At 46.6% G+C, this 26,791-nt stretch overlaps 2 protein-coding genes across 5 annotated transcripts in view; one reads left to right on the forward strand and one right to left on the reverse strand.

Moving 5' to 3' along the window:
- Positions 1-19,924, forward strand: part of LOC144799363 (uncharacterized) — a 227,854-nt gene extending 207,930 nt beyond the window's left edge. For all 4 annotated transcript variants that reach the window (XM_078670629.1, XM_078670627.1, XM_078670631.1 and 1 more), the window contains one exon: positions 19,808-19,924. The gene's annotated coding sequence lies outside the window, so the exon portion shown is untranslated. The remainder of the gene's footprint in view (positions 1-19,807) is intronic.
- A 2,334-nt stretch (positions 19,925-22,258) lies between these two features.
- The window catches only part of ADCY7 (adenylate cyclase 7), a 441,560-nt gene continuing 437,027 nt past the window's right edge, over positions 22,259-26,791 (reverse strand). Inside the window, exons 25-26 of the mRNA XM_078670626.1 lie at positions 23,872-23,996; positions 22,259-23,785 (exon numbers count right to left, since the gene is read on the reverse strand). Coding sequence (XP_078526752.1) covers positions 23,636-23,785; positions 23,872-23,996 — 275 coding nt within the window. The 3' untranslated portion in view covers positions 22,259-23,635. The remainder of the gene's footprint in view (positions 23,786-23,871; positions 23,997-26,791) is intronic.

Consider the following 26,791-nt stretch of genomic DNA (forward strand, 5'->3'; position numbering starts at 1 on the left):
TTCTTTTGAAATTATGCATAACAACATTCTTAACGAAGACTTTGATTTCATGGATGAGTCTGGTGATCAAGAACTAATAAACTGTCTTGAAGCAATGGAATCATGCAATGAAATTGTGGAGGAGATTCCAGATAATCTGGTGTTAGAAGTTTTAATAGAGTATGACAAATCTCAACAATACATTTTTATTTAATAATTAAAAATTGTTTGAGACATTATTCATTTTTATATGTAATTCGTATGTAATTCTAGAAGTCGTACCAAAAAGAATATATTATAAAGTGAGACTTATACTATACTGTGCAATTTTTTGGAGTTACATAGTAAGTTTGCTCATAGTTACTTCCTTTCTCCCACTATATTATCTCCAAAGTGTATTTGACATCTGTTTTTCATCTCCTGCCTCCTTTCTCTCACTGTCTGTCTCTAATGCACATTTTGAGTAGATTTAGAAGAGATTAAATGTAATACTGGAAAACATCATAAGGTAGCAGGAGAGACTACCCATGATCCCTAGACCTTCTCAGGGTGTGCTTAAAGGATCTGTTTCTACTTTCCTGACAGACTATGCTATGGATTCCATATACCACAATAACTTCTGTAACAACATGCAAATTATCTACAAAGGAGACGGTCTACATTGAATTTAAAACTCTGCATTGGTACCTACATGTTCGTACTTAAATCACCCAGAGAAAACAACAACTCTATTCACAGCTACCCTACCTCTAAGCACTTTCAATTATTATTTTACTGTTTCACTGGGTTTTCCCCTTGGTACGCTCCCTGGTACGCTCCCCGGTGCGCGTACCGGGCGCTCCCCCTGCGAAAATCGAAAAAAAATATATATATTTTTGCCCCGCGGCGACCTTTTATGGCCCCCACATCAAACCTAGGGGGTCAGGAGGGGTCTACCCTGCCCCCTTATGGTCATTTCCCCCTTTGTTTTTGCCACCTCTTGTGTCTCGATCCTACCGAGACACAAGATGGCGGCCGCTCCGGACTGTTTGGAATGTTGACAGACACCCGAGAGCCAATCAGCTTTCCGCGCGCGAACTCGCGTTACGCGCCAGGTGCGCTCCCCGGTGCGCGCTTATAGATATATATATTTTTTTTAACTTAAATTACTCAAAATCCTCTGGAGCACATATCTTGAGACATAGCAAAGGCACATCGGGCTACCAGTCCCTACAATTTTGCCAAGTTTCGTGGGAATCCATTCAGCCGTTCGGGCTAAAAGTGAGTCCAACCGCCCTATGGAAATTAACATGGGGAAAACACGTTTTGGGACCCCCCTTTTATCTCGGCCCCCGCTTGACGAATCCCCCCTAAACTTTCAGGAAAGGAGCGGAACGCAGCGAGGCAAATTTGAGGAAAATTACAGGCAGATCCCTCAATCTGCGCCAAAGTTATTCCCAATAGAATGTTGCGGATTTCCTATGGAAAACAATCCTAACTATAACTACCTACTGGCGACTGCCAGTAGGTAATATATATATATATATATATATATATATATATATATATATATATATATATATATATATATATATATATATATATATATATATATATATATCCAAAAAATCCTCCCTTTGAAAATCAAAAGAAGAGCGCCGGTCACCAAATTAAGAAAACAGGAGCTTTATTTCGAATACACCAGCATGGCAGCAGATAGGTTCTTTACGCGTTTCAGCTAATGAAGCCTTGATCACAGGTGAGCCTCTGGATAATTTTGCGGGCGTGGCCTTGATGCTGCGCCCTTTAACAAAGACTGCAACGTCACTCTGCAGTCCTCGCATACTTCAACATCCAAGATGCACTGGGTAAGTCTTTTTCATGTTGCGAGAAAGTCAGCAATTGCATTTTCCAAATTGTTAAAGTATTTCAGGGAAATTGCAGACTATACACTCGTAGTATTTTAGTTTCCACGTGCACCTTTGCTGGCCCAAATTGTCATACTGCCAAATTCATGCCATGTTTCAGCGCCTGCATTCGAAAATCTGTAACGAACAGACCTGTGTCTGCTCGTATCCCCTTGCTCTGCTGCACCTTTCCTGATATCGGCTGAAACTCTTCATACCTTCCATGTGGTGACTCACGCAGGCGGGTCAGGCTCTTCACTATTCAATCCACCTCACATTCTCCGATCTTGAGCCCCGACCTCTCACAGGGTGGCCTCGGCGCGCGGGGACCGGAGTGCCTCGCTTAACATCCAAAAAATCCTCCCTTTGAAAATCAAAAGAAGAGCGCCGGTCACCAAATTAAGAAAACAGGAGCTTTATTTCGAATACACCAGCATGGCAGCAGATAGGTTCCTTACGCGTTTCAGCTAATGAAGCCTTGATCACAGGTGAGCCTCTGGATAATTTTGCGGGCGTGGCCTTGATGCTGCGCCCTTTAACAAAGACTGCAACGTCACTCTGCAGTCCTCGCATACTTCAACATCCAAGATGCACTGGGCAGTCTTTGTTAAAGGGCGCAGCATCAAGGCCACGCCCGCAAAATTATCCAGAGGCTCACCTGTGATCAAGGCTTCATTAGCTGAAACGCGTAAGGAACCTATCTGCTGCCATGCTGGTGTATTCGAAATAAAGCTCCTGTTTTCTTAATTTGGTGACCGGCGCTCTTCTTTTGATTTTCAAAGGGAGGATTTTTTGGATGTTAAGCGAGGCACTCCGGTCCCCGCGCGCCGAGGCCACCCTGTGAGAGGTCGGGGCTCAAGATCGGAGAATGTGAGGTGGATTGAATAGTGAAGAGCCTGACCCGCCTGCGTGAGTCACCACATGGAAGGTATGAAGAGTTTCAGCCGATATCAGGAAAGGTGCAGCAGAGCAAGGGGATACGAGCAGACACAGGTCTGTTCGTTACAGATTTTCGAATGCAGGCGCTGAAACATGGCATGAATTTGGCAGTATGACAATTTGGGCCAGCAAAGGTGCACGTGGAAACTAAAATACTACGAGTGTATAGTCTGCAATTTCCCTGAAATACTTTAACAATTTGGAAAATGCAATTGCTGACTTTCTCGCAACATGAAAAAGACTTACCCAGTGCATCTTGGATGTTGAAGTATGCGAGGACTGCAGAGTGACGTTGCAGTCTTTGTTAAAGGGCGCAGCATCAAGGCCACGCCCGCAAAATTATCCAGAGGCTCACCTGTGATCAAGGCTTCATTAGCTGAAACGCGTAAGGAACCTATCTGCTGCCATGCTGGTGTATTCGAAATAAAGCTCCTGTTTTCTTAATTTGGTGACCGGCGCTCTTCTTTTGATTTTCAAAGGGAGGATTTTTTGGATGTTAAGCGAGGCACTCCGGTCCCCGCGCGCCGAGGCCACCCTGTGAGAGGTCGGGGCTCAAGATCGGAGAATGTGAGGTGGATATATATATATATATATATATACACACACACACACACACACACACACACACACACACACACACATTTACAGTGTTAGCAACATGGGCATTGAAATATGTTAACTCTAACTATACAGAGAAAGTAATGCTCTTTAAGTTTTAAAGTCACAAACACATTCTGCCCTAGAGAGGTCTATTGTCAAGGGGGGCATGGCTTGCAGCAGACGATGGTGGCTGCTTGAACGAGGAGCTCCGCACTTGAGCCCTATTAATGCTGACCAAACAGCGCCCGAGGCCCTCACCTCCTGCACGGCGATAGGGGAGGGATTGCCCCCCCCCCCTTGTGACCTCTCCTTCTTCGTGAGAAGCGGTCGCTCCCCACGCTCCCTGCTTGCTGGTGATGGCGCCTCGCACTGCTTGCCTGCAATTATCTCGATCTCTGGGTATCTTAGCGCTTTACTACTTCATTCACCACTAAGCGCTCTATTGCTCTGTTAGTCTGCTTTAAAACGCATAACTGCCCATAGCGTCTTTACTCTGACTAAGCGCTCTATCGTTCTGTTAGCCAGCTTGAAATTACATAACTGCCCATAGCGTCTTTACTCTGCTTGCCCCAATCTCGTGTCCCAATCTGTGTGCCCCAGTTTATGTTTTGCTTTCACCGCCATTTTGATTGTTGTGCCCTGTAACAAACATCTCCAGCACCCCCCGCCTCCCAGCTGCTCCTCCCTCGCTCCGCCCCTCCACTTCTCCACTTATGACAGATGCATTTGCGCGCAGCGTTCACGCGCAGCGACCGCGCCCCATGCGCGCCGAAGGTGCGCCAAAGGTAAGCCCGTCTACGCCCGTCCGCGCCCGGACCGCGCCCAGCGCCAGACCCCCTGGTCCCCGCCGCACCCAATCCACTAGATTCACTTATGATGCCGAACTCTCCTCGCCCTCAACCCCGGTCGCACACCACAATGCTGCGAAGCCACCCCAGGACGTACCCACGGCCCATTCGGCTGCCTCTCCTGCAAGTTCAACTGCTTCAGGACCCTCACCAAATCCACACCCTCCATACACAGCTCCGACTCTAACCGCCTGAAGTGCATCCTACTGAACACCCGCTCGGTCCACAGACACGCAACTGAACTCTGGGACCTACTCGACACTGCGTCACCGGACATCGCCTTCCTTACAGAAACATGGATGAACACATCATCAGCACCCGACATCGCCATAGCCAAACCGGACGCCTACAAGATTATCCGAAAAGACCGCACCAACCAAACAGGAGGAGGCATCGCCATCATCCATAGGAACACCATCAAAATCACGACTAGCTCCGACGATAATCTTGCAACCGCCGAACACCTCCACTTCCAGATCCACACCGACCCTAGGACCACACTTAGAGGCACCCTCATCTACAGGCCCCCAGGAACCCGCACTCAATTCAGCGATGACATCACTGACTTCGTTAGCCCATATGCCCTCGCCTCCGAGAACTACATTCTTTTAGGAGACCTCTACTACCACCTTGAAAACAAACACGACAGCAACACCTCCACCCTTCTGATTTGATTTTGATTTTAAAACATTTGTAAAGCGCATCATATACCCTGCGGTTTCTTGGCGCTGTATAGACAAAGTCTCGGCAGAAAATGGAATTTGTGGCAGACTGGCCCTGAGGTGACATGGGCAAGATCTACAGGGGAAATGCTTGTTTAAAGAAAAAAGTTTTAAGATCTTTGCGGAAAGAAAGATAATGGGAGGCGAAACGTAAATGATCAGGGAGGGAGTTCCAAAAGGTGGGAGCTAGAGTTGAAAAATTGGCACCTCCCCACTTCTTTCGTTTGAAGCGCGGTATTTGGAGGAGAGATTTGGTCGAAGAGCGGAGTTCCCTGGCAGGAGCGTATTCATTGATCAGAGAGGAGATAAAGGCAGGAGCAGCCCCCTGGTGAGCCTGGAAGATCATGCAGCCAGTTTTAAAGAGGGAACGCTCCTTGACAGGGAGCCAATGAAGCTCTTTAAGGAGGGGTGTGGAGTGATGAAAGCGCGAAAGACCATACACCAATCGTGCCGCTTGGTTCTGGACCAGCTGGAGCTTCCGCAGGCTGTACGCAGGGATGCCGTTGTAGAGGGCATTGGCGTAGTCCAGCCGCGAAATCACCAGAGCGGACATGATCAACTTGAGTGCCAGAGGAGAAAAGAAACGGGAGACAGTGCGAATGGTACGGAGAGTGAAAAAACAAGAGGAGACGACTGAACTGATTTGTGAATGTAAGGTGAGTTGGTTATTCACCCTAACACCTAGAGTTTTAACTGTGGAAGAAGGAGTGGGGGGAGGACCCAACGAGGGGGGCCAAAAGGAAGAATTCCAGGGACTGGAGGAACCACCTGTGAGAACCAACTCGGTTTTGTCCGGGTTCAATTTGAGATGGTTGTGGTTCATCCAGTCCCTGATGAAAATCATAATAGATTGGAAGTTAGAAATAGAGTGGGGAGAAGAGGAGAGATTGAAAATGAGCTGGAGATCATCCGCATAGTTATATACGGTGACCTCCAGCTGCTGAAGGGCAAAGATTAAAGGAGAAATATATAGATTAAAAAGTAGAGGAGAAAGTGAAGAGCCCTGGGGGACACCACAAGTGATGTGAAGTGGGGTAGCCGTGAAATCTCCTAACCGAACCACCTGGGTGCGGTCCCTCAGGAAGGACGATAGCCAGACCAGGGCTGAGCCCTCGATTCCCGCCGCTCTGACACGTGAAAGCAAGATGGTGTGGTCCACCGTGTCAAAAGCGGCGGAGAGATCGAGAAGCACCAGCGCCTGATGTAAATTCTGGTCCAGCCCTTCCCTGAGGTTGTCCAGGACCGAAACCACGACGGACTCGGTGGAGTGCCTAGGGCGGAAGCCGGCCTGACGGGACGCCAAGCCTCCATTTACCTCTACATGGGTGCTGAGTACCGAGGTGACATGGCGCTCAAGCACCTTCCCCAGATAGGGCAGTAGGGAAATGGGGCGATAGTTGGATGGGATAGACGAGTCAGCGCCGGACTTCTTTAGGATGGGCACTATTGTAGCTGATTTCAGTGCGGGAATCACGACTCCCTGTGCAAGAGAACTATTAAGAAAAGTGAGTGGGGGCTGAAGACAGGAGGAATAGATCTGTTGTAAGATTCGAGCCGGACAGATGTCTGCCGGAGAGCCAGATTTGACTTTGGGCAACAACTCTAGAAATGCTTCTTTGGTGAGGGGGGGGATTGAGGTGAGACAGGACTGAACAGTCGGGGGGCAAGGATCAACATAGAGAGGAGAAGGAGGGGGGATGTTTGCTTTAATAGTTGCGATCTTATCCAAAAAATAGGAATTTAGTTGGTCACACAGGGCCTGAGTGGGAGAAATTTGGGGAGAGGCCCTATCCGAGTAGGCTAAGTCGTTAACTATAGTAAAAATCTCCCTGGGTTTATTTTCAGCTAACTGAACTTTTGTAGAAAAGTACCTGGTTTTAGCAGCTAAAATGGATTTTTTATACTTTGTTAACAGTGAAGAATATTGGTTTTTCCGTAAGGGACAGTAGATTTTTCTTCACCGCCTCTTGGCTTGTCGTACTGCCAACTTTTGTTCCTTTAAGTCATCAGAGAACCACCTATTGGAGTCCTTGAGTCGTCGAGTTGAAACACGGCGTAGTGGGGCAACCGAGTCGCAGCTTCCAGCAAGCCAGATGTTGATAGCAGTGGCTTGTAAATTGGAAGAGAGGCCTGAGAGATCGGGAGAGGAATTCATGAGCCGGGAGGTCAGTGAGGGGAGATCAACCCGATTCCAATTCCGCGCCCAGGTGTTTTTGGCGAGCGGAGCCTTGGTGGCGGGGTTGAGAAGGAGAGAAAAGGAAATAAGGTTGTGATCAGACCAGAGGCAGGGGGATACAACCACGGAGGAAACCGAAAGGTTGAGAGACCAAACCTGGTCCAAGGTGTGGCCATGGGAGTGGGTAGGGACGAATATGTGAGGGACAAAGTTCAAGGACTGGAGGGATTCGGTGAATTGTTTAGAGGGGGTACACTCTAAAGGGTCCAAGGGCCAGTAATTAAAATCGCCTAACACCAGGACGGAGGCGTGGTTGACCACCAAGTTGGCCAGTAGGTCTTGAAAGGCTGGCAGGAACAAGGGAGAAGGCTGGGGTGGGCGATACATTAAGAGACAGGTAATCGGAGGGGGAAAAAAAGGAAGAACGAGCCACAAGGTATTCAGCGGGAGAAATGGGGGGGATGGCAAGATTTGAAAATTATAATCTGAGCGAGCAATTAAAGCTACGCCACCGCTGGTCCTACCCGCTGAACGGTCGGCGCGGAAGGCGACATAGGAGGGGGGGAGGGCAGCTAAAAGAGCAGGTAAGGAAGAGTCACAAAACCAGGTTTCGGTCAGGAGCAATAAGTCGGGCTTTTCAGCCTCAAGCAGGACAAATAGCTCCAGATGGTGTTTGACCGCTGACCTGGTGTTTAGCAAGATGATGGATAGAGGAGGGGTAATAGGGGAGGAGACGGGCAGGGAGGGGGGTGGTAACAAACATGTAGTGAGGGTGGACAAAAGGGTCGAGGGTGAGGGGGTAAGGCCAAGTGAGGTGATATAACAGCGGACTGACTCTGGTAACGCCCAATGGCCCTGCAGGGTAGTGAGATCCTCAGCAGAGTATGTCAAGATTTGGGCGTTACAACGGGGCCCTGGGCCTGGTCGGCCGCGGACGGGCGCAGACGAGCTTGACTTGTGCACGACTTCGGCGCGAAGTCGACGCTCCCGCTGCGCTCGTCCGCTGCGCTTCCTCCATACCGCCATAAATAGTGTGAGGGGAGGGAGCACTAGACCGCTAACCTGCTAAGATTCAGTGCAGGGCGGAAGTGGTGCCACTGAACAGGAAGTGACGCTCCTCGGTCTGACCCTCCGCAACAAACGGCACAAGCCGGGGCGGAACGGGGCCACGAGGGAAGAAAGTGCAGGTAAAGATAGCTTCAATTCAATTTTAAAAGGCAGTAGGGCGTGCTCTTAAGATCAGCATCAAGAGATAATATACATCAGCATCCACAACCTGGCCAATCTCGGACTCAAACAACTTGTTGACACCCCCACCCATGTAGCCGGACACACGCTTGACCCTATCTTCACCTCCAGCAAGCACATTTCCTTCGATCGCACCACAGCTCTCCAGTGGACGGACCACAGCTGTGTTCACTTCATCTACAAAACCACCCTGACCCACAACCGCCCACAACCTATTCCTCGGAGAAACTGGAACAAAATCACCTCCGACCAACTCCTCACATCACTCAACCAAAACCCTCGAACCCTCTCATTGGACCCAAACCAAGCGGCCACCAATCTTAAGCAATGGATCACCCACAGCGCTGACAAATTAGCACCCCTGAAAAAGCACCAGATCAAATCAGCCAGCAAAAAGGCTCCCTGGTTCAATGATGACCTTAAAAAATCCAAGAAGCTATGCCGCTCCCTGGAGAAAACATGGAGAAAAAACCCAACCACCGACAATATGGCCACCCTCAAGGCAGCCCCCCGCAAACACCACCAACTGATTCGATCCGCCAAGAAATCAGCATTCAAGGATCGTCTCGACAACAACACCCACAACAGCAAGGAACTTTTCAACATCGTCAAAGAATTCACCAACCCCACTGCAGCATCTAAAGACATCACTCCTTCCCAAGACCTCTGCGATGCGTTATCCTCCTTCTTCTACAACAAAATTGCCGACATCCACAACAGCTTCGAGAACACTCCCAGCGATCAACCCTCCCCACCCCCCTCAGATCCTACTCCGCCAACTAACAACCTTAGCACCTGGAACCCAATCACCACTGAAGACACCATCCGCCTAATGAACTCAATCCACTCTGGCTCGCCAACCGACCCCTGCCCCCACTACATCTTCAACAAAGCTGACTCCATCATCGCACCCCATCTCCGTGATGTCATCAACTGCTCGTTCAACTCTGCCACCTTCCCAGAAAGCTGGAAACACGCCGAACTCAGCGCCCTCCTGAAAAAACCCACAGCAGACCCCTCTGAACTTAAAAACTACCGACCCATATCCCTCCTCCCTTTCCCCGCCAAAGTCACTGAGAAAGCCGTCAACAGCCAGCTCGCCGCCTTCCTTGAATCCAACAACTCCCTCGATCCATCTCAATCCGGGTTTCGAGCCAAACACAGCACCGAAACCGCCCTCATTGCAGCGACAGACGACATCCGAACACTACTGGATAACGGAGAAACAGTGGCCCTCATTCTACTCGACCTCTCCGCCGCTTTCGACACGGTCTGCCACAGCACCCTTATACAACGCCTCAACAACATCGGCATACAAGGAAAAGCCCTGGGCTGGATCACCTCGTTCCTCGCCGGGAGAACTCAAAGAGTCCGACTTCCCCCATTCAACTCAGAGGCCACTGAAATCATCTGTGAAGTACCACAAGGATCATCACTCAGTCCCACCCTCTTCAACGTTTACATGAGCCCACTCGCATCCATCGCGCGCCAACACAACCTCAACATCATCTCCTATGCCGACGACACCCAATTAATCCTTTCCCTCACCAAAGACCCTAACACCGCCAAAACCAACCTTCACGAAGGCATGAAAGAAGTAGCCGAATGGATGAAACATAGCCGCCTAAAACTCAACTCAGACAAAACGGAGGTGCTCATCCTAGGATCTTCCCCCTCTGCCTGGGACGACTCTTGGTGGCCTTCCGCTCTGGGCACAGCACCCACACCCACAGATCACGCACGTAACCTTGGCTTCATCCTAGACTCCTCTCTCTCGATGTCCAGACAACGCAGTCTCATCCTCCTGCTTCAACGTACTTCGCATTCTCAAAAAGATCTTCCGCTGGATCCCCCTCGAGACAAAAAAGACTGTCACCCACGCACTGGTCACGAGTCGACTGGATTATGGTAACACACTATACACCGGAATCACATCAAAATTACAGAAAAAACTCCAATGCATCCAAAGCGCATCAGCGAGACTCATATTGGACATCCCTCGCCAAGATCACATCACCGGACACCTAAAAGACCTCCACTGGCTTCCCGTCAACAAAAGAATTACGTTCCGTCTTCTCACCCACGCACACAAGGCCCTCTACAATCTAGGACCCGAATGCCTCAACACTCGACTGTCCTTCTACAAACCCACCCGCCAACTAAGATCGTCCAATCAAGCCCTCGCCGCAGTCCCGCGCATCCGAAAATCCAACATGGGTGGCAGATCCTTCTCCTTCCTGGCTGCCAAGACCTGGAACTCACTCCCCACTCACCTCCGCCTTACTCAAAACCACATCTCCTTCAGAAAAGAACTTAAAACCTGGCTATTCGACAAATAATGAACCCCTCCCCCAAGCGCCTTGAGACCCTCTGGGTGAGTAGTGCGCTATATAAATGCCCGAACTTGAACTTGAACTACCTACAAACCGGAAGTGGCAGCGGACAAGAAAACCTGCTGGGGCTCGATTGCCGACTGGCCGGTGAGCCGCGGAGGATGAACTAAAATGTCGGCTGCGGCGGAGAATCAGACCTTTCTGACACTGCGGCGGAGGGAATAACCGCTGAAAGGCGGGACTCCGACTTATGAGGCTGCGACCGGAGGACGAGCCTGGGGATGTCCATAACCTCAGAAGCGGCAGCGGGAGTGAAGCGAGACTGCGCCGATCAGCAGAATAAGAGACCTGCGATCCTACTGAGGTTCGCGCCCGGGCTGGCTGATGGGTGGCGAGACGGGAGCTAACATGGCGCCTGTGGCGGCTCCTTCGGGACCCTGAAGACCGCTGCGGAGAAAGCTGTTATAAAGGTGCAGGCCCTCTGCCTTCGGAGCAGCGTCTGGCAGTCACACCCGGGGGGCTTCACACCAGACTATCTCAGGGGGACTGAGGCGAGGCTGAGTCTGTAGTGAGCAATGAAGCAATTGGAGCATGAGGGGTACCTAGCCGGGATCTCTGCTGTGGATCCGCAGGGCGAGGAAAAATGTGGCGAGATCTGCCCTGGCTTTGCAATGCACCACGGATGGTGGAAGATTTTACAGAGTAGCTCTGCCCCAAACTGGTACTGCAATCGGACCCAGGAAGACAGGTGACCGGGACGGTTGAAGGGGAGGCGGAGGAGCCGGACCGCGAGCGCCGCCCGGCCTGCAGAGAGCTAGGGGTTGCAGTAGCTGAAGCAGGGTATGACCGCTGGAGCGCTTAGACGGAGCCACTCTCTAGCGGAGCTGCGAACTGCGCTGAAGAGCAGAGCGGGGTGAAAACGCGACTGCTGAGACACCTGGGGAACAGCCCGGCGCAAGACCAACCAGACACATAGAGAGAGTGCAGGAGTAGGCTGGACACCATAACAGGCAAGCGCTGCCAATTGTAACCGGCAGTGGAAATGACTCCCTAGGCCTGGAACAGACCCCTCAGCATGGAATGCGCCACGAGGTGGTGAACGCTGTGATCTACGCCCGGTAGGCCCCTGAGAACTCGAACGGAGCATAAAAAGCGCCAAGTAACGGACTCCCTAGTGGCTGATAGAATTGGGGGCCCATTGCTAGTACTCAAGGTGGACACTGCTAGAGGCGACGCACCACCTCCGCATAACATCTGGTGACTGGAACTGGGCACTACTGGCTCGCTGGTGAAGCGGGGAGGAGACCAGCGCTCATGGGTGTCAGTCCCAGGGGCCCACCTACGAAGAACTAACTGCAAAGGACGGACTAGTCCAGTCCGCTTCGGCAATACCTGATGATTGGGAAACTGAAGGGGAGTAAGAGCGGTACCCAACCAGCCGTGGGAGAAGAAGCACCTATACGGGAAGAGCAAGCGGAACCTGAGCAAGTGCGGGACCCTCCCCTACAGGCGCTCCAGCAGGACATAGCACAGGTAGCCACGGGACTGAGCTTGTTACGAGCCGATCATGGGAAGTTAGCCGACAGAGTCACAGCAGTTGAGGGCGCGCTCCAAAGCATTGAACCACTACAAAAGGACCTCAAAGCTACTCTGACCAATGTGTTGGAACGAGTGGATGCCTTGGAAAGAAGAGCCGAGGATGCCGAGGGTCGCAATCGCCGGAACAAAATCCGCGTAGTAGGATTGCCGGAGAAAATTGAAGGATCGGACATGGTACAATTTCTGGAAACCTGGCTCAAAACAGTGGTGGCACCAGAGGGTTTATCTACCTTCTACACATTGGAGCGAGCGCACCGGTTGCCGTCTAAACCACCTCAACAGGGCCGACCTCCACGACCAGTAGTGGCCCGGCTGCTGCACTTTCGGGACCGGGACTTGATCCTCCAGAAGGCGCGGGTGGATGGCCCCTTCCAGGTGGAGAATAGTTGGGTCAATATCTTCCCTGACTACACATACGAAACCCAACGCCGTCGAACCTCATTCTTGGCCGTCAAGAGGGAGTTGCGCACCGAAGGACTCCAATATTCTCTCCTATTTCCGGTCAGACAGGGTCATTGTGGATGGCAAAACATGTTTTTTGAAACCCCGGACGACGCCTGTGCTTGGCTGGAACTCTACAAAGCTGGAAAGGATAACGGGGAACAAAGAATGCAGACTGCCACAGGGAGCTTGCCTCCGCGGAAATCGTGACATATTCGAAATAGGCAGCGGGGACTAAGGAGGCCCTCCGTGTCCCAGACGGGAGCAGAACGGCGGGATGTGTTGGCAGCGGTGTCCACGTTATCGACTACACAACAACCTACATCGGTGATCTGACACTGAACACTCGGAAACGGACAGCGTACGCTTACCGAAGGTCACTCCGGAGACGGCTGAGGGAATGCTCCACGAAGGGTAGCTGGTCCTGTAAGGCCGATTGGATTGAGAACTCTGAGCTGCAATGAACTTCCTAATGTGACCTAACAAGGGAGGTTGGTCAAATGAGTGATGCGGGGGGGGGGGGGAGTTTCGGAGGGCACTAGTTATCTGGGCTTAATGGGACAAGGAGGACTATCGGAGTAGGTGGCCACCGGTTGGCACACGGTCCTCACTCATTGTCCTTAAGGCATGTCCACAGTGTCTGCTGGCGGGCTTCGAAATGTGTTAGAAGTTGTATTAGTTTGGATGGGAACTAGGTGGTTGTTGCTAGGTCCTGTTCTGGGGGAGGGATGACAGGGGTTGTTCGGAGGGGAGTTTGGGAGGGATAGTCACTGATGCAGATGCGGAATCGAGATCTATGATGTACAGGACACTAATGGAAAATGGGTGATACGGCGGATTTAAGATGTATAACCTGGAATGTGAGGGGGCTTCATACCATGACAAGACCGCATAAAATCCATGCATATTTGGTTCGCAGGGGGGTACACATAGCACTGCTCCAGGAAATGCATTTGACTAAAGCCGAGGGTATAGCGCTGAAGCGTAGGTGGAGGGGCCAAGTATATAACACCACATACTCGGCGTTCGCTAGGGGTGCACTGATCTGGGTTAGAGCGGGAGTCCCTTTTCAGGTTAATAGCCAGATGATAGATCCTGACGGCAGGTTTGAAGCAATACAAGGGAAACTTAGAGGTAAGGACATAGCATTCTGTAGTAGATATGCACCTAATGTTGATCAACTGGAATTCCTGGCGAAGCTATCTGGATCTTTGGCACATTATCTTGCTAGCCCGTTAGTAATGGGTTGAGACTTCAACTCCGTTGCGGACGTTTCTCTTGATAGATCGCATCCCCCACTGGCCGAGTCCCCAGTCCGTAGGTTGACTAAGGGAAGGCTAGACTGGCAAACGAGATGGGGCTTAGTGGACATCTGGCGTGCACAACACCCGCTGGAACGGGACTACTCCTACTTCTCCGGGATGCATGAATTACACGTCAGGCTAGACGCAGTACTATGCTCTACGATGGTGCAACCCGCAGTAATACAATCTGAGTATCTAGCTAGGACGATATCAGATCATAATCCTCTGCTCATCACGATGCACTGGAGGACCAGAGTATCTTGCATCCCCACTTGGAGATTGCGCCCCGAGACGATGGACGACCCACTTTTTCAGGAGGCGCTGGGAGAGGGGATTACCCACTATTTTGCAGAGAATGCACGATCAACGGCCACGAGAGCAACGGAATGGGATGCTTTCAAGGTGGTTATCAGGGGAATTGGCATAGGGAGGCACGCAGGGGTGCGAAAGGTACTACTAACAGATCTGGCCACGGCTGAAACCAAGTTACGCGAGTTAGAATTAGCGAGGCCCGGTCACCCCGAATTTCAGGAAGAGGTTAGCACAGCGAAGGAAGCAGTAGCGGCAGAAATGGAACGATTGCGTAGCTACGACTACAAAGCTTACGAGATGAGGGCACATGCGGAGGGTGACAAAGCAGGGACGTTGCTGGCCTGGTTGGCAAACCTCACTAAACGAGGTTCATCTATACTGCCGCTAGAGGCAGAAGATGGGAATGTAGCCAACACTCAGAACGAGGTCCTGCAATGCTTCTTGCGTTACTATGAGAAACTGTACCAAAGCACAGTAGTAGCCGGGGACCCTGCTGTTGAGGCCTTCCTGGAGGTACTACAACTGCCGGAGCTAAAACGGGAACAGGCAGAAAGCTTGGGTAAAGACATAGAACTGGGGGAAATCAGAGGTGCTATTAAGCACATGGCTCGCAACAAAACCCGGGTATAAATGACTTACCTATAGAATTCTACGCGAAATATATAGATGTACTAGCGCCAAAACTCCAAGAGGTCTATAAAGAGGCAAACTAACTCGGACAGTTGCTCCAGTCTATGCGGGAGGCGCTGGTGATCCCGCTGCTGAAACCGGATCGGGACGGGGGGGGGGAACGGCCTCATATCGCCCGTTGTCAATGTTAACCACCGACTACAAAATACTTAGCAGAATATTGGCAAACCGGCTTTTAAAACACATGACCACATTGATCCATGTAGATCAAGCTGGCTTTATACTGACAAGAAACACAACCACAAGCTGGAGTGTTACACCATACAGGGGAAGCCCCGTAGCATGACAGGAACATCGATAGGATTAGGATATAGGGTTTTTCCTGAACACTAATGATATAAGGGATTATTACAGCTCTATGCATCAGGAACGAGAACTGGGAGGACGTAGGGAGCAAATGTTGTTAGAAAAGGGGAGTTGAGGGTATAAACAACAGGGTTTATTGGGTTATATTGGGGGGACTGATTGCTCACAGTTGACACAGAGATATGACACTCAACGAGATTTAGACGGGGTTATCCTACCACAGGGAAGGTAATATTGAGGCCATTGAGTCACCTGTGTTTATGTCTGTTTTGTACGAAAAATCAATAAACTACGTTAAAAAAAAATAAGGTCTATTGTCAAACTAAATAAACATTTAAAAACACGTCTATCTCACAATGTGTGGTAGAAGCTTTTTTTAATGTAACAAAGCCTATAGCAAATATACATTTAACATAACCAATTCTAGGTGCAGATAGCACCCAAAGGTCTTATTTTATATGTAAACATAAACTTACTGTACATCAGATGACTTTTCAAAAATCCACACTAGATCATTTTGGAAATGCAAGCAAGTTATTACATTTTAAGGCCAAGTAAGAAAGCAACCTTAACCATGGACGAGTCATGCCGTAACAATGAAGAAGTTGATGTTTATAATCTGACATAGTTCTATAACAATGTATTAGGCACTTTTGAGAGAAACCACAAGTTAATCAGAAGAAACTGTGACATTGGTAAAATAATATTCCCTTGATTTTTTGGGCCCAATCTATGTGTATTTTCTCAGAATCAGAACAGACAATCTACTTCTTTGTTGAAATACAGTACCCATTACATTGGATGGCTTCTCCAAGATTGGAATCTCTGCAGCGCATGTACTCACTGTCTGGAAAGATCTGAATCTGTCCACCTAAAACAAGAAAGTTAATACAGAGCCAATTTTTTCATGTTTTGCTGTTTCCTTGTTTGATGTATTATGATATAACATATATAACACTCCACTGCTCTTGTGGCTAGGTCCTCTATCTTATGTAAATACGATAGATACGTAGATTGCTTAGAAAGAGAATGTAAAAGGGACAGAAAGGAAACGCCTCATCATTACAATTTTAAAATGTGTAGATTTTGAATGGTTCAATGCGGAAATATTTATGTTTATGGATGGATGCCTAAGTTGTTAATGTTGAATAGATTGTGAGGTGGATAATGGCAAGCTAGACTTCCCTAATCAAAGTATTATTCACAGTGGCTTAGTGCCAAGCTGGACACCAAACTGCAACAACTTGAAAAATACAGGTCATCTGTCCCTTTCGTACACATTCCCAGGTCCAGCATCAGCCTGCATGTTCTTAAGGTTTAGAGACGGATTCCCTTCAGTAGCATGTTTCAACAATGTCTTCATAGCAGTCATAAGTTACAAACAATTGTGATGCTTCATAGGAAGCCTATCTCCCATTGGAAAAGTCCATTCATGTGTTTTAAAGCCTAGTAATCAATTGCTAAGAACAGCTGAGTCTGGAAATGATATTGCATTGATACACAATGGACTTTTTTCAAATTTCATGCGACTCAGTTTTAAGCCATTCAATTACCAACCATACAAGAGGCTGAGGGACATATTTATTAATATTTCACGCAGCACAGCAAGCTACCTTGCTGCGAGACAGGGAAAGGGCTGGCATGTGCTATATTTAACATTATATGGCCCATTCCTGCCTTTTTTTTTTCATGCACTGGCACACAATGTGCTGCCTAAAATGCCAAAGCAAGCACTCTTGCACCAAGGTGCATGGGTGCCAACGTTGTAAGCAGAATTGTGTTTGAGCAGGAAGGGGCACCTTACTGCACAGAAACAATCCCCTGAGGCATTTCCCTCTTTCTATGTGTGCTGTGATCTTGCTGTGCATGTGAAGCATACTTGTATACCATTATTAAGCACAACAATTTATCTTGCTGTCCCCACAGCTTACTTAGTGCACCGAGGACCCCAGTGAGGTCATAGTCCCCACAACGCTAGCTAGAGAAATGGCATCCTCATGGTGAAGTAGACAAAGTGCTCACTATTCAACATTTCCAGAACAGCTACATTAGAATGCCAGTGGTATGCCGTGCTAACCAAATGTTACAATCCAAAACAAAATGTTGTTCATTCCTTGTAGACTGAACTTCCATTCTTCAAGAGATGGCCCTATTCTATGCAGCATACTCATTGCGTTCCTGATTCAAGCTATACCTGTGTTTGGCTTTCACATGCCTATTGAGATGTACATTTATTTTGTGTTTGTCTGCCTTCTTGCCATATTTTCATGGAGAAGAGGTAGCAGGATCTCTTTATTACTTTATTGAGGGTAGGGGCCAGGCTTCTTATATAAGATCGTGTGAACGTGTTCCAGAAGGGCTTGCCTTGAAAGGAGTAATGACAAGAAAAGCTGAATTCAGGAATTCTGGGTGGACACAGCCTATTTAGAATATATTACCATGATATATGTATATACAAATAATTACACACATTATTGGAAAAATGCTAAACATCGTATATTAAAGGCACTTGATTGCAATTTAAGCCAACATGCTGTATCACGAGCAAGGGTCAAGCAGGATCAAGTGCTCAACACTCTCTAGTGGCAAACTCTTAGCTGTGGTGTTAAAAAGCTCATTTTAATTTTCTGAGTTTAGCATGCTGCAAAACATAGCTGAAGTAGGTGTTTTCTGAACACCATATATTCTGCCTACAAACTGTTAAGTGAAAATATTCCATCATTCACTACGCCAAATACGCAAGAATTCTTTCATTCATGAGAACCCAATCTGATACTTATCTAAAGAAACAAATGCTGCAAAACGTGCGAGGTAAGTAATCATTTTTCAACTAAAAGGTTTCCAATAATATTCTGGTGTCATAATGCATGTTAATGTGTGATTTAAATTCTTATGCTTTCTCAGCACCGCGAGTAACCGTCTGACAGTGCAGAATGCAGTTGTGTGCAGTGGATTGTTGTTTGCTTTTTTCTTCCTTTCTAACATATGTTAGTTTATGTGTCAATAGTTTTAAAGATTAAATACACTTTCAAACTTTTTTACTGTGATGATTAATATCAAATCATACTAGCTCGAAAATGATACAACATGGTTGCCCATACTCTTTTTATTTGTACTCAAATGTGATATACATCATGGAAATTATAGATTTGAGAGAAGCTCCAGAATATATTTCCTATAGACTTTGTTTTCAAGCATACTCTAAGCTTTGGGCCTTTTGAAAAGTTTACAGCCAAAGAGAAGTTTTGAAGTCAGTACTTTTTGTAGTATGACATATTAAAATAGAATTGTCAAGGGGAAAATACACCGTATGTAGTAACTCATTGGAAACAATAAGGGGTGGATTAATATTCCAGGTTAAAATTATAAAGGGGCCTGTCATATGCAACAGGGCGTACTTAAGGAGCCCACACGTCTAATATCAAATATGGAAGAAAGGATACTAGAGAGTCCAAATATGCTGCTCTTCTAGCCTTTCATTTTCTTTGTCACCACTTATCTTTTGAGTAACCATCAGATTAGAATCTTTGACGGTTGCCGGGTAGTTTTCTCTGAATCCAACTCCCTTTTATCCCCAAGTCTGCTAGTTTGTTTGAAATGTCTCTTAAAACACACTGGGCAGAAAGAAATTGTGACCTGGCAAACTGAATGCAGAGTTGGGTTCAAAATCAGATTCAAAATATTTCAAATATTTTACAAGTAGCAAACAGTGTACAATATAATTTCCCCTCACTTTGCTTAATCATATTCTGATGAGAAATGTCACCGAAACCCTTATTTCCTTAAAATATAATATTAGATCGCTCTGGCATTTTAATGTAATGATAAAACCTACTCTCTTCGCCAACCACAATGCAACCTTTCCTAACATGAAATTGTTGAGCAGTAGGCTTTACTATTGCTTGCTGCAGGATTTTACCCTTCACCCACTTGAAATGCAGACATTTCTGCTTTGTGTCCAAAGCTAATACCTTTCAATGTCCAAAGCATAATAATACACCCGTTTGTTCTATTATACGTAATTTCCTCCTCATAGTAATAGCAAGGATAAGAGTCCAGATACATATTCTGCTCCCACTAGCACAAGTTTCGCAATTTACTTGTTAGACACAACTGTCCAAGGGAACTTTTTAAAGAGCACAGTGAGCCTACACTCAAAAAATGTCAAGATTAAGTGAAACTTAAGAAACTAAAATGACAATGCACTGATGAAACAATTAAAGTGATTACAAATGAATATTACCATTTTATTAATTAAAAATGAAGAAAACGAGGTCATAAAAAGTATTTGTTATTTAAAAGCAATATGGTATTCAAAAAGGGTAAGAATAGACACATGTTAAAAGGAAAATGATCATAATGAAGTCTTCATTCTGTGCTCATCGTTTATGTATTTCATCATTATGGTCTTTCTTTATTTTCAGAATGAACCATCCCATGCTACCTTCCACATCAGGGTAAAATTCAAATTGAGATGCAGTTCAACAGCATGACATAGTATACAGTAGATTCTACTAAGCTGTCACATTAAAGCACAGAAGCTCTTTACGTACTTTATAATTAGACTGACCCGAAGAAACAAGTTCCCAAGAGGAAGTTGTAAAGTTGCCTCAATCACCAACATCACAGTTGAGAAGCCAGCAACTATGACTTTGGACAGACCACAGCATCATCAGTTTCAGCATACCTATCCCACACCATCATAGACCCACCACCACTGGAACCAACCGCTGCTGCTAGAAAAGCACTTCAGAAGAGGAGTGGACTTCCATTCTCTCCGAGCTCCAGCCCAAGCACACCATAGACTGGTTGAAAGCCATCCAATACATCAACAGCTGGATCACCGCAAGCACCGACACCCTGGCTCCCCTCAAGCCAAACTCGATGGCCCGACCACAGGCCAGCTGGTATACAGAGAAACTAAGGCTGATGAAACTTTACTGCAAACAATTGGAGCGCAAATGAAGAACAAGACATCTTCAAATCAGTCCTTAGATACAGAACACCCAGTAGATTGCATTGACACCATCACTAACAGCAGCGAGAAAATCTTCACCATCATTAAAGATTTCACTGTGTCTCTTGCCGCCTATTGCAACATCCCCATCACAAGACCTTTGCAACAAGCTTTCCGAAGTCTTCTGTAACAAAATCTCCTCCATATATAGCAATTTCGAGTCTCAAATGGACCCCTTCACCATTTCAACTTTACTTCCGATCACATCTGATGACCGAACCCTGACTTCATGGCCTGCACTAACCACAGACAAAATGGCTGCTACTACGAAGACCATCCACTCGGGGAGGGGGGCACCATCTGACCCTTGCCCCCACCAAGCCGTCACTACACAACTCCTACCAATCAGCGAAACACTAACACCCATCCTCAATTCCTCCAAAGACATTCCTGGACACCTACAAACATGCAACCATCATGCCCCTGCTCAGAAAACACTCTCCTGACCCAGCCACACTTCTAACTATAGACCCATCACCCTCCTACCATATCTGGCACAGATCTTGGAAAACTAATCAACTGATGCCTCACTGACCACTTCAATGCCACGCAGTCTGGGTTGAGGCCCAACCACAGTACAGAAACAGCACACATCACCACCCCATGCTCATCAGGCACCTCAACAAATATGGCATCCAAGGGCCTGCTATCTGTGCCGTATTAACAGACAGAACACAAGCTGTCAGCCTGGCACCTTATTCCCCTGAAACTCACAAACATATCTGAGGAGTGCTTCAAGGTTCATTGCTCAGCCCCACCCTCTTCAACACATACATGAACCCGCTGGCCAACATTTTCTCCTATGCAGATCATACTCAACTCATACTTTCCCTCTCGGATAAGACCAGCAAATCAAGAAACAAATTCCCTACCTGCATGATCATGCTAACTGGAAGAAAGCCAACTGTTCTCAAGCTCAGCACTGATAAGACAGACATTGTGATCTTTGGCAAAAACATCTCACCAAATAGGCAATAGTGGGTTTTTAGATGGAACATGTTTTTAGGATGTATTTACGTGTGCTAATGAAATGTGTTTTAGATTAATTTTTATTGACATGTATTGTTTGTGGACCTACGGTCCGAATAAACGTGAAATAAATAGTAACAATCTCACCATGGGACTCCAACTGGTGGCCAGCTGAAATCAGACTCATACCCAGAACATTATCAGCAACCTTGGAATAATCATCCACAGCAAACTAAACATGATCACAGAAGTCCACACATCTTGTTTCACACCGTAAAGATGCTGAGGAAGATCTTCAAAGGGCTCCCAAACAACATTAGAAAAATTGTCACTCACGCTCTGGTCACCAGCAAGTTGGACTACGGGTACACCCTCTACGCCAGGATCACCAAGCAACTCGCTATAAGACTACAATCCATTCAGAACTTGGGAGCCAAACTCATCTTCAACCTCCCACACAGAACTCGCATCACACCACAGGGAACTACAGTGGACCCTCTTACACAAATGTGCTCCATTGAAACTCCTCACACACACAATTGAGGCACTACACAAATCAGCCCCACCTACCTGAACAGTCACATCTCCTTCCACCAACTATCAAGACACCTCCACTCCGCAAGACTCCTACTCATTCTCACTCCACGCATACACATAATGAGATCAGAAGGCTGGACGTTCTTTTATAGAGCTCCTAAAGCGTGGAATAACCTCCCACTCCACATCAGAGCCTCCTCCTTTCGTAACTATCACAAACCACCATAAATGTGATATGAAATGAAAACAAGGAAAGGTTTTACTACACCATTGTTTCACCTCAACTCACTACCCTTGGCACCTGCTCCTAGATGTCATCCTTTGGACCAAAGGAACCATTCAGAATGGGACATTTCTGATCAGGTATACATTTATTCAGTCAAAACGTTCATCATATAGTAAATGAAAAGAATATACATCCTATGTGTTATGTTGTAACATTTGTGGCTAACCAACTTTCAAAGGCTGTTGTAATGCAAACAAAACAGCAACAAAGAGGGACAGAACAAATTACAAGTCACACTGAAAGGAGTGAGGCTGTAAGGTCAAATTGCCAGCGAAATATAGGAAAAATTCTACATTGCAATCTTTCTTGGCATTTCTAATTTCGCTATTTGAGTATCACCAGAATCTGGAGACGATCCCTATTTAATAAGACCAAGCTCTGCTGGCAAGTCAAGGGTCCCATTTAGAGGCTGGTGAATGGGATACTCAGTTATAAAAGTGGCGGCGGTTTTAAAAGTGCTTTAAGCTGTATAGCCTATGGCACCTCTAGATACAGCAGACAGTATAGCCGTAATATTTTGACTGAGTATCCCTGTTGGCTAAACTAAATAGGCCCGAGACCTTTCACATATTTTACAGGTAAAATAAGTTAAAAATCATGCGTTCCAGGTTCTCGACGAGTGATACAATGCTATACGTCTGCATGAATAATGAATGCTACATATAGTATTAAAACTGTAGGAAAATAAATAACCATCTTGCACAATCTCCACACATAATATAGCATCTGGAAAAATAAGTGTCACGTAAAAAACAGGCATCCCAAATAACTAAAGCAACTGACAGTTTTTTCAATTAACAATGAGTATGCAGTATGTATGTAGCAGACCAATGTCTCTCTGTGAGATGAATGCAAAACATCACTTTTGTAGGAATAGACAACAGATCGTTATTATATCATCTATGACTTGGAAGCTGGAGATTATCTGAATATTAATCTGCAGACTTGCGCATTTTAAGAAAGAGCAAAATTATTTCAGAAAACTCGACATAAAAAGGCAGCAAGCTTTTAAAGTAGGCCAGTAGTCTGTAAAACACTGTATGGTCCAATACTGGATATTAAAATTATTTCTGACTTTCTATAGCCTTTCGAGTCACAAATCCCCCAAAAATACACTTTAAGTCACGGTTCTTTAAGGCGAGAAAAAATAAGTTATCTTCTTCAAGGCAATAAGTGGTGAATCCAGGTGATCCAGGGAATAGAGGCTGTGTTTCCTCCCACTCGCCACAAGTTCAACAGAAGATGCACATTCCACCACTTCGAAAGTAGCTCCACCCAAATAGTCCATAGGTCCATATGCCTCCATGTCTCTCTTGTTAGCGAAACCCTTAGTATTCTTGGCCATCACTATCTAGTCTTTCTTTGCCCTGCTGATTTGGCAGCTTCATAAGGTACCCAGTCGAACAGGAATGTTGATTCGAGCAATGCATGATCTTTTTGGCATCAACAGTTGAATCCAATGCTCTGGGATTTTGCTGTGTCCGTGCACACAAAGTAGGTCTTTAACTCTCCTTTCCCTTTGACATTGATCAATCCTCTGCATTCACAAGAATACCCAAGACCCTGTAAAACATTGCTGGTCTCTTCGGTAACCTGCAACAGAAGGGAAAGTCTTTATGTAGCTTACAGAAGCTATCAACTTTTGGAATTAATGGAATAGGCTCATGTCAGTCCATTACCTGAATTTTTCCGAGTTCACCTGTGCTCTCCATCCTGCTGGCCACATTAACAGCGTTTCCCCAAATATCATACTGAGGTTTGCGAGCACCAATCACACCAGCTATCACTGGTCCATGATTTATGCCTGAATAAAAACAATTGACAAGCATTCATTTTTATTGCAATTGTATTTGGAAATCCCTAATTTAATGAAAATACATAATGTATAAAAAAAAAGACAATACACAAGGAAGGATGCAATGCTCAATGCTTTGCCATGTATTTAGAATGCAAAAATCCAGATAAACTCTATATATTATAGGAGAGAGTTCCAAAAAGCCAACAGATGGAAGCGGGATCATTATCCCAAGATGGCTGGGAAATGTGGATAGGATGTGAAGAGAGCAAGAGAAATCTTGGAAAGTACTGAGAAGGGATCAACCATAAGAAAAGAGAGACTATCTTTTTGGTGTACAGGTTAGTGTCTAAGTTCTGCATGCCTCAGCTCTAAACAAAATGAATTTCAGACAATCAAGAGGCATAATTCTAAATGTAATGTGTTTGTCTCTGTCTCTCTATAACTCACTGCAACTGGATCGTTCTAGTTAGGATCGTGTTTTCATAGGAAATACCTTTTTTTGTTGCTAAAAACTGTGGTGCCATTAGACAAATCTTAACAAAACTTTCCAAAAAAGTGCTACTTTTAGTTTGCGAATGGAAAATTTCAGGGACCAAGAAAAATGGAGGGTCCTAAAACGTGTTTTCTCCATTCATTTTTCCATAGGAACTTTAGACACAGCTACAGTCCAAACTATTGAGCAAATTTACACCAAATTAGGCAGAAAGCTAGATCTTGACCCAGAAACAGTGCATTTATAATGTGTTGTAAATCTGTTTAAGTAGTTGTTGAGCAATTAAAACGCTAGTTGTTGTTTTTTCTTTTAATTTTACAGAGTATTTGCGGCAAAGGTTTTTAAAGGGTTTTTTCTCCTGAAACCCCCACAGAAAGGGCCTGGGCCCGGCAGTGGTGCAAATCATATATATAATTTTTTTTTAGAGGAGAGTGTGAGGCCCGGGACTCCATCCTCCAGGGGCTGATGTAGAAGTGAAGGGAGGGGAATACGCAGCCCCTCTCCCGGAGCCTCATTAGGCCCTGAAGACCCCATCTCTGGGGCCAAACGGTGCACAAAAAAAAGAAAAAGGGGGAGAGGAGTCACGCACTCCCATCCCTTCACTTTCTTCACGTCCCTACTCATCTAGGCTAAAAAGACCCAGAGGACCCCATTCCTTGTGGCTATATTTAGCCAAAAAAGGGATGGGTAATGCACGACTCCCCCACCCCTTCCTGAGCTTTACAAGGCTTCAGAGACCCCATCCCCCAGGATCCACCACTGCGACAGTGTAGCTTCCCTGCCTAAACTGATGAAGGCACAGAAACATGTGTTTGCTCCTGCCTGCCGGGCTAGGAAAAGAAGTCTGCTCCCACCTGGCAGGAGCATTTTTAAATCTTCTGCCAGGCGGGAGCAAACATGTCTTTCTTGCCTGAAACAGTGCAGGCATGGAAGTCAAGCCTGCTCCCAGCTGGCAGGAGATTTAAAAATGCTCCTGCCAGGTGGGAGCAGACTTCTTTTCCTAGCCCGCACTGTTGCAGGCAGGGAAATAGATATTTTCCAACCCAAGGGAGCATGCAAAAAAACTGCTTCTGCAGATGGGAACAGTGCTGGCTACAGCAGTATACGGGGAGCCTGCAGAGGCCATGGTGCCCCTTCGCAGCCCCCAACATGGTGCTTAGGCACCGGGGAACCCAACTTTAATTTAAAATAGTCAGGGGGGTGGGATTACGGGGGCAACAATGGGCTTGGGGGGGTGTTCAAAGTCCCCCCTTCCCTTTTTGTCATAATTTGACCCTGGGGGATGGGGTCCCCGGGGCCTTTTAAGGCTCAAGGGGGAGCTGTGTGCCACCTTCCCTTAAATATATGCTTTGGCCCCGGGGATGGGGTCCTTGGGGACACTATTGGCTCTGCGAAGAGGGGGCCATGAACTACCCCTCCCCCTCACATGCATTGTTTGGCCCCAGTGGATGGGATCCCCGTCCCTTCTGGCTAGGGTAGAGAGGCCACTTCTCCCCTTCCACTTTGTGAATATCGTAGGGTTCCAGGGGATGCAGTCCCTGGCCCAATGTGGCTTGGGGAGGTGGGGGCACGAGCCAAAGGCTGTGGCATGGTTGGGGGTGGTGGCCTTTTATGTAGGGTAACAAAATATTACTTTATGCTAAAAGATTTTTTCAAAAATCCTAGAAATTCACTGAGAAAATCAAAGGTTAAAGTAATGTTATAGTTAGGTGAGAATGTCAGTAACAAAGTTTTAGACCTACAAAACCACTGAAATTCACCAATTATAGTTATACAGTTATATTATATAACAAATTACCACAACACGTAAAAGAAAAGGTTAAAAAATGGGGAGTTCTGCCTAAACTTTAATAAAGTGGTAATAGGTAGTGAGCCACAATAAAACCTACTCTTACATATAACTAAGACCCTAACCCAGAATACAGCGAAACGCAGAACGCAGCCAAACTGTCGCAAAAACTACATGGCTGTTTTTTACCATTGGTAAACACAGCCATTAGCCAACCACATAATAACTTCTCATCCACCTGCACCGCGGCACAATATATAACTACTTTTTTTAAATTCATAACTTTAACACTACTTACACTATTAACACATACTAGCACATTTTACCATTGACACCACAATGTATATTCCTGCCACATTATATCTACATCCGTTCACACACTTTCATGCTACATCTGTTTCAATTACAACAGTCCACACCACTAATCTACGTCACTCCACTGTACGCTGTTACAATCTACGATATTCCATTGTATGCCACTCCACTGTACACTATTCCACTGCAGGCAACTCCACTCTA

The sequence above is a fragment of the Lissotriton helveticus genome, chromosome 12, assembly GCF_964261635.1.
Source record: "Lissotriton helveticus chromosome 12, aLisHel1.1, whole genome shotgun sequence".
In the NCBI taxonomy this organism is placed as follows: domain Eukaryota; kingdom Metazoa; phylum Chordata; class Amphibia; order Caudata; family Salamandridae; genus Lissotriton; species Lissotriton helveticus.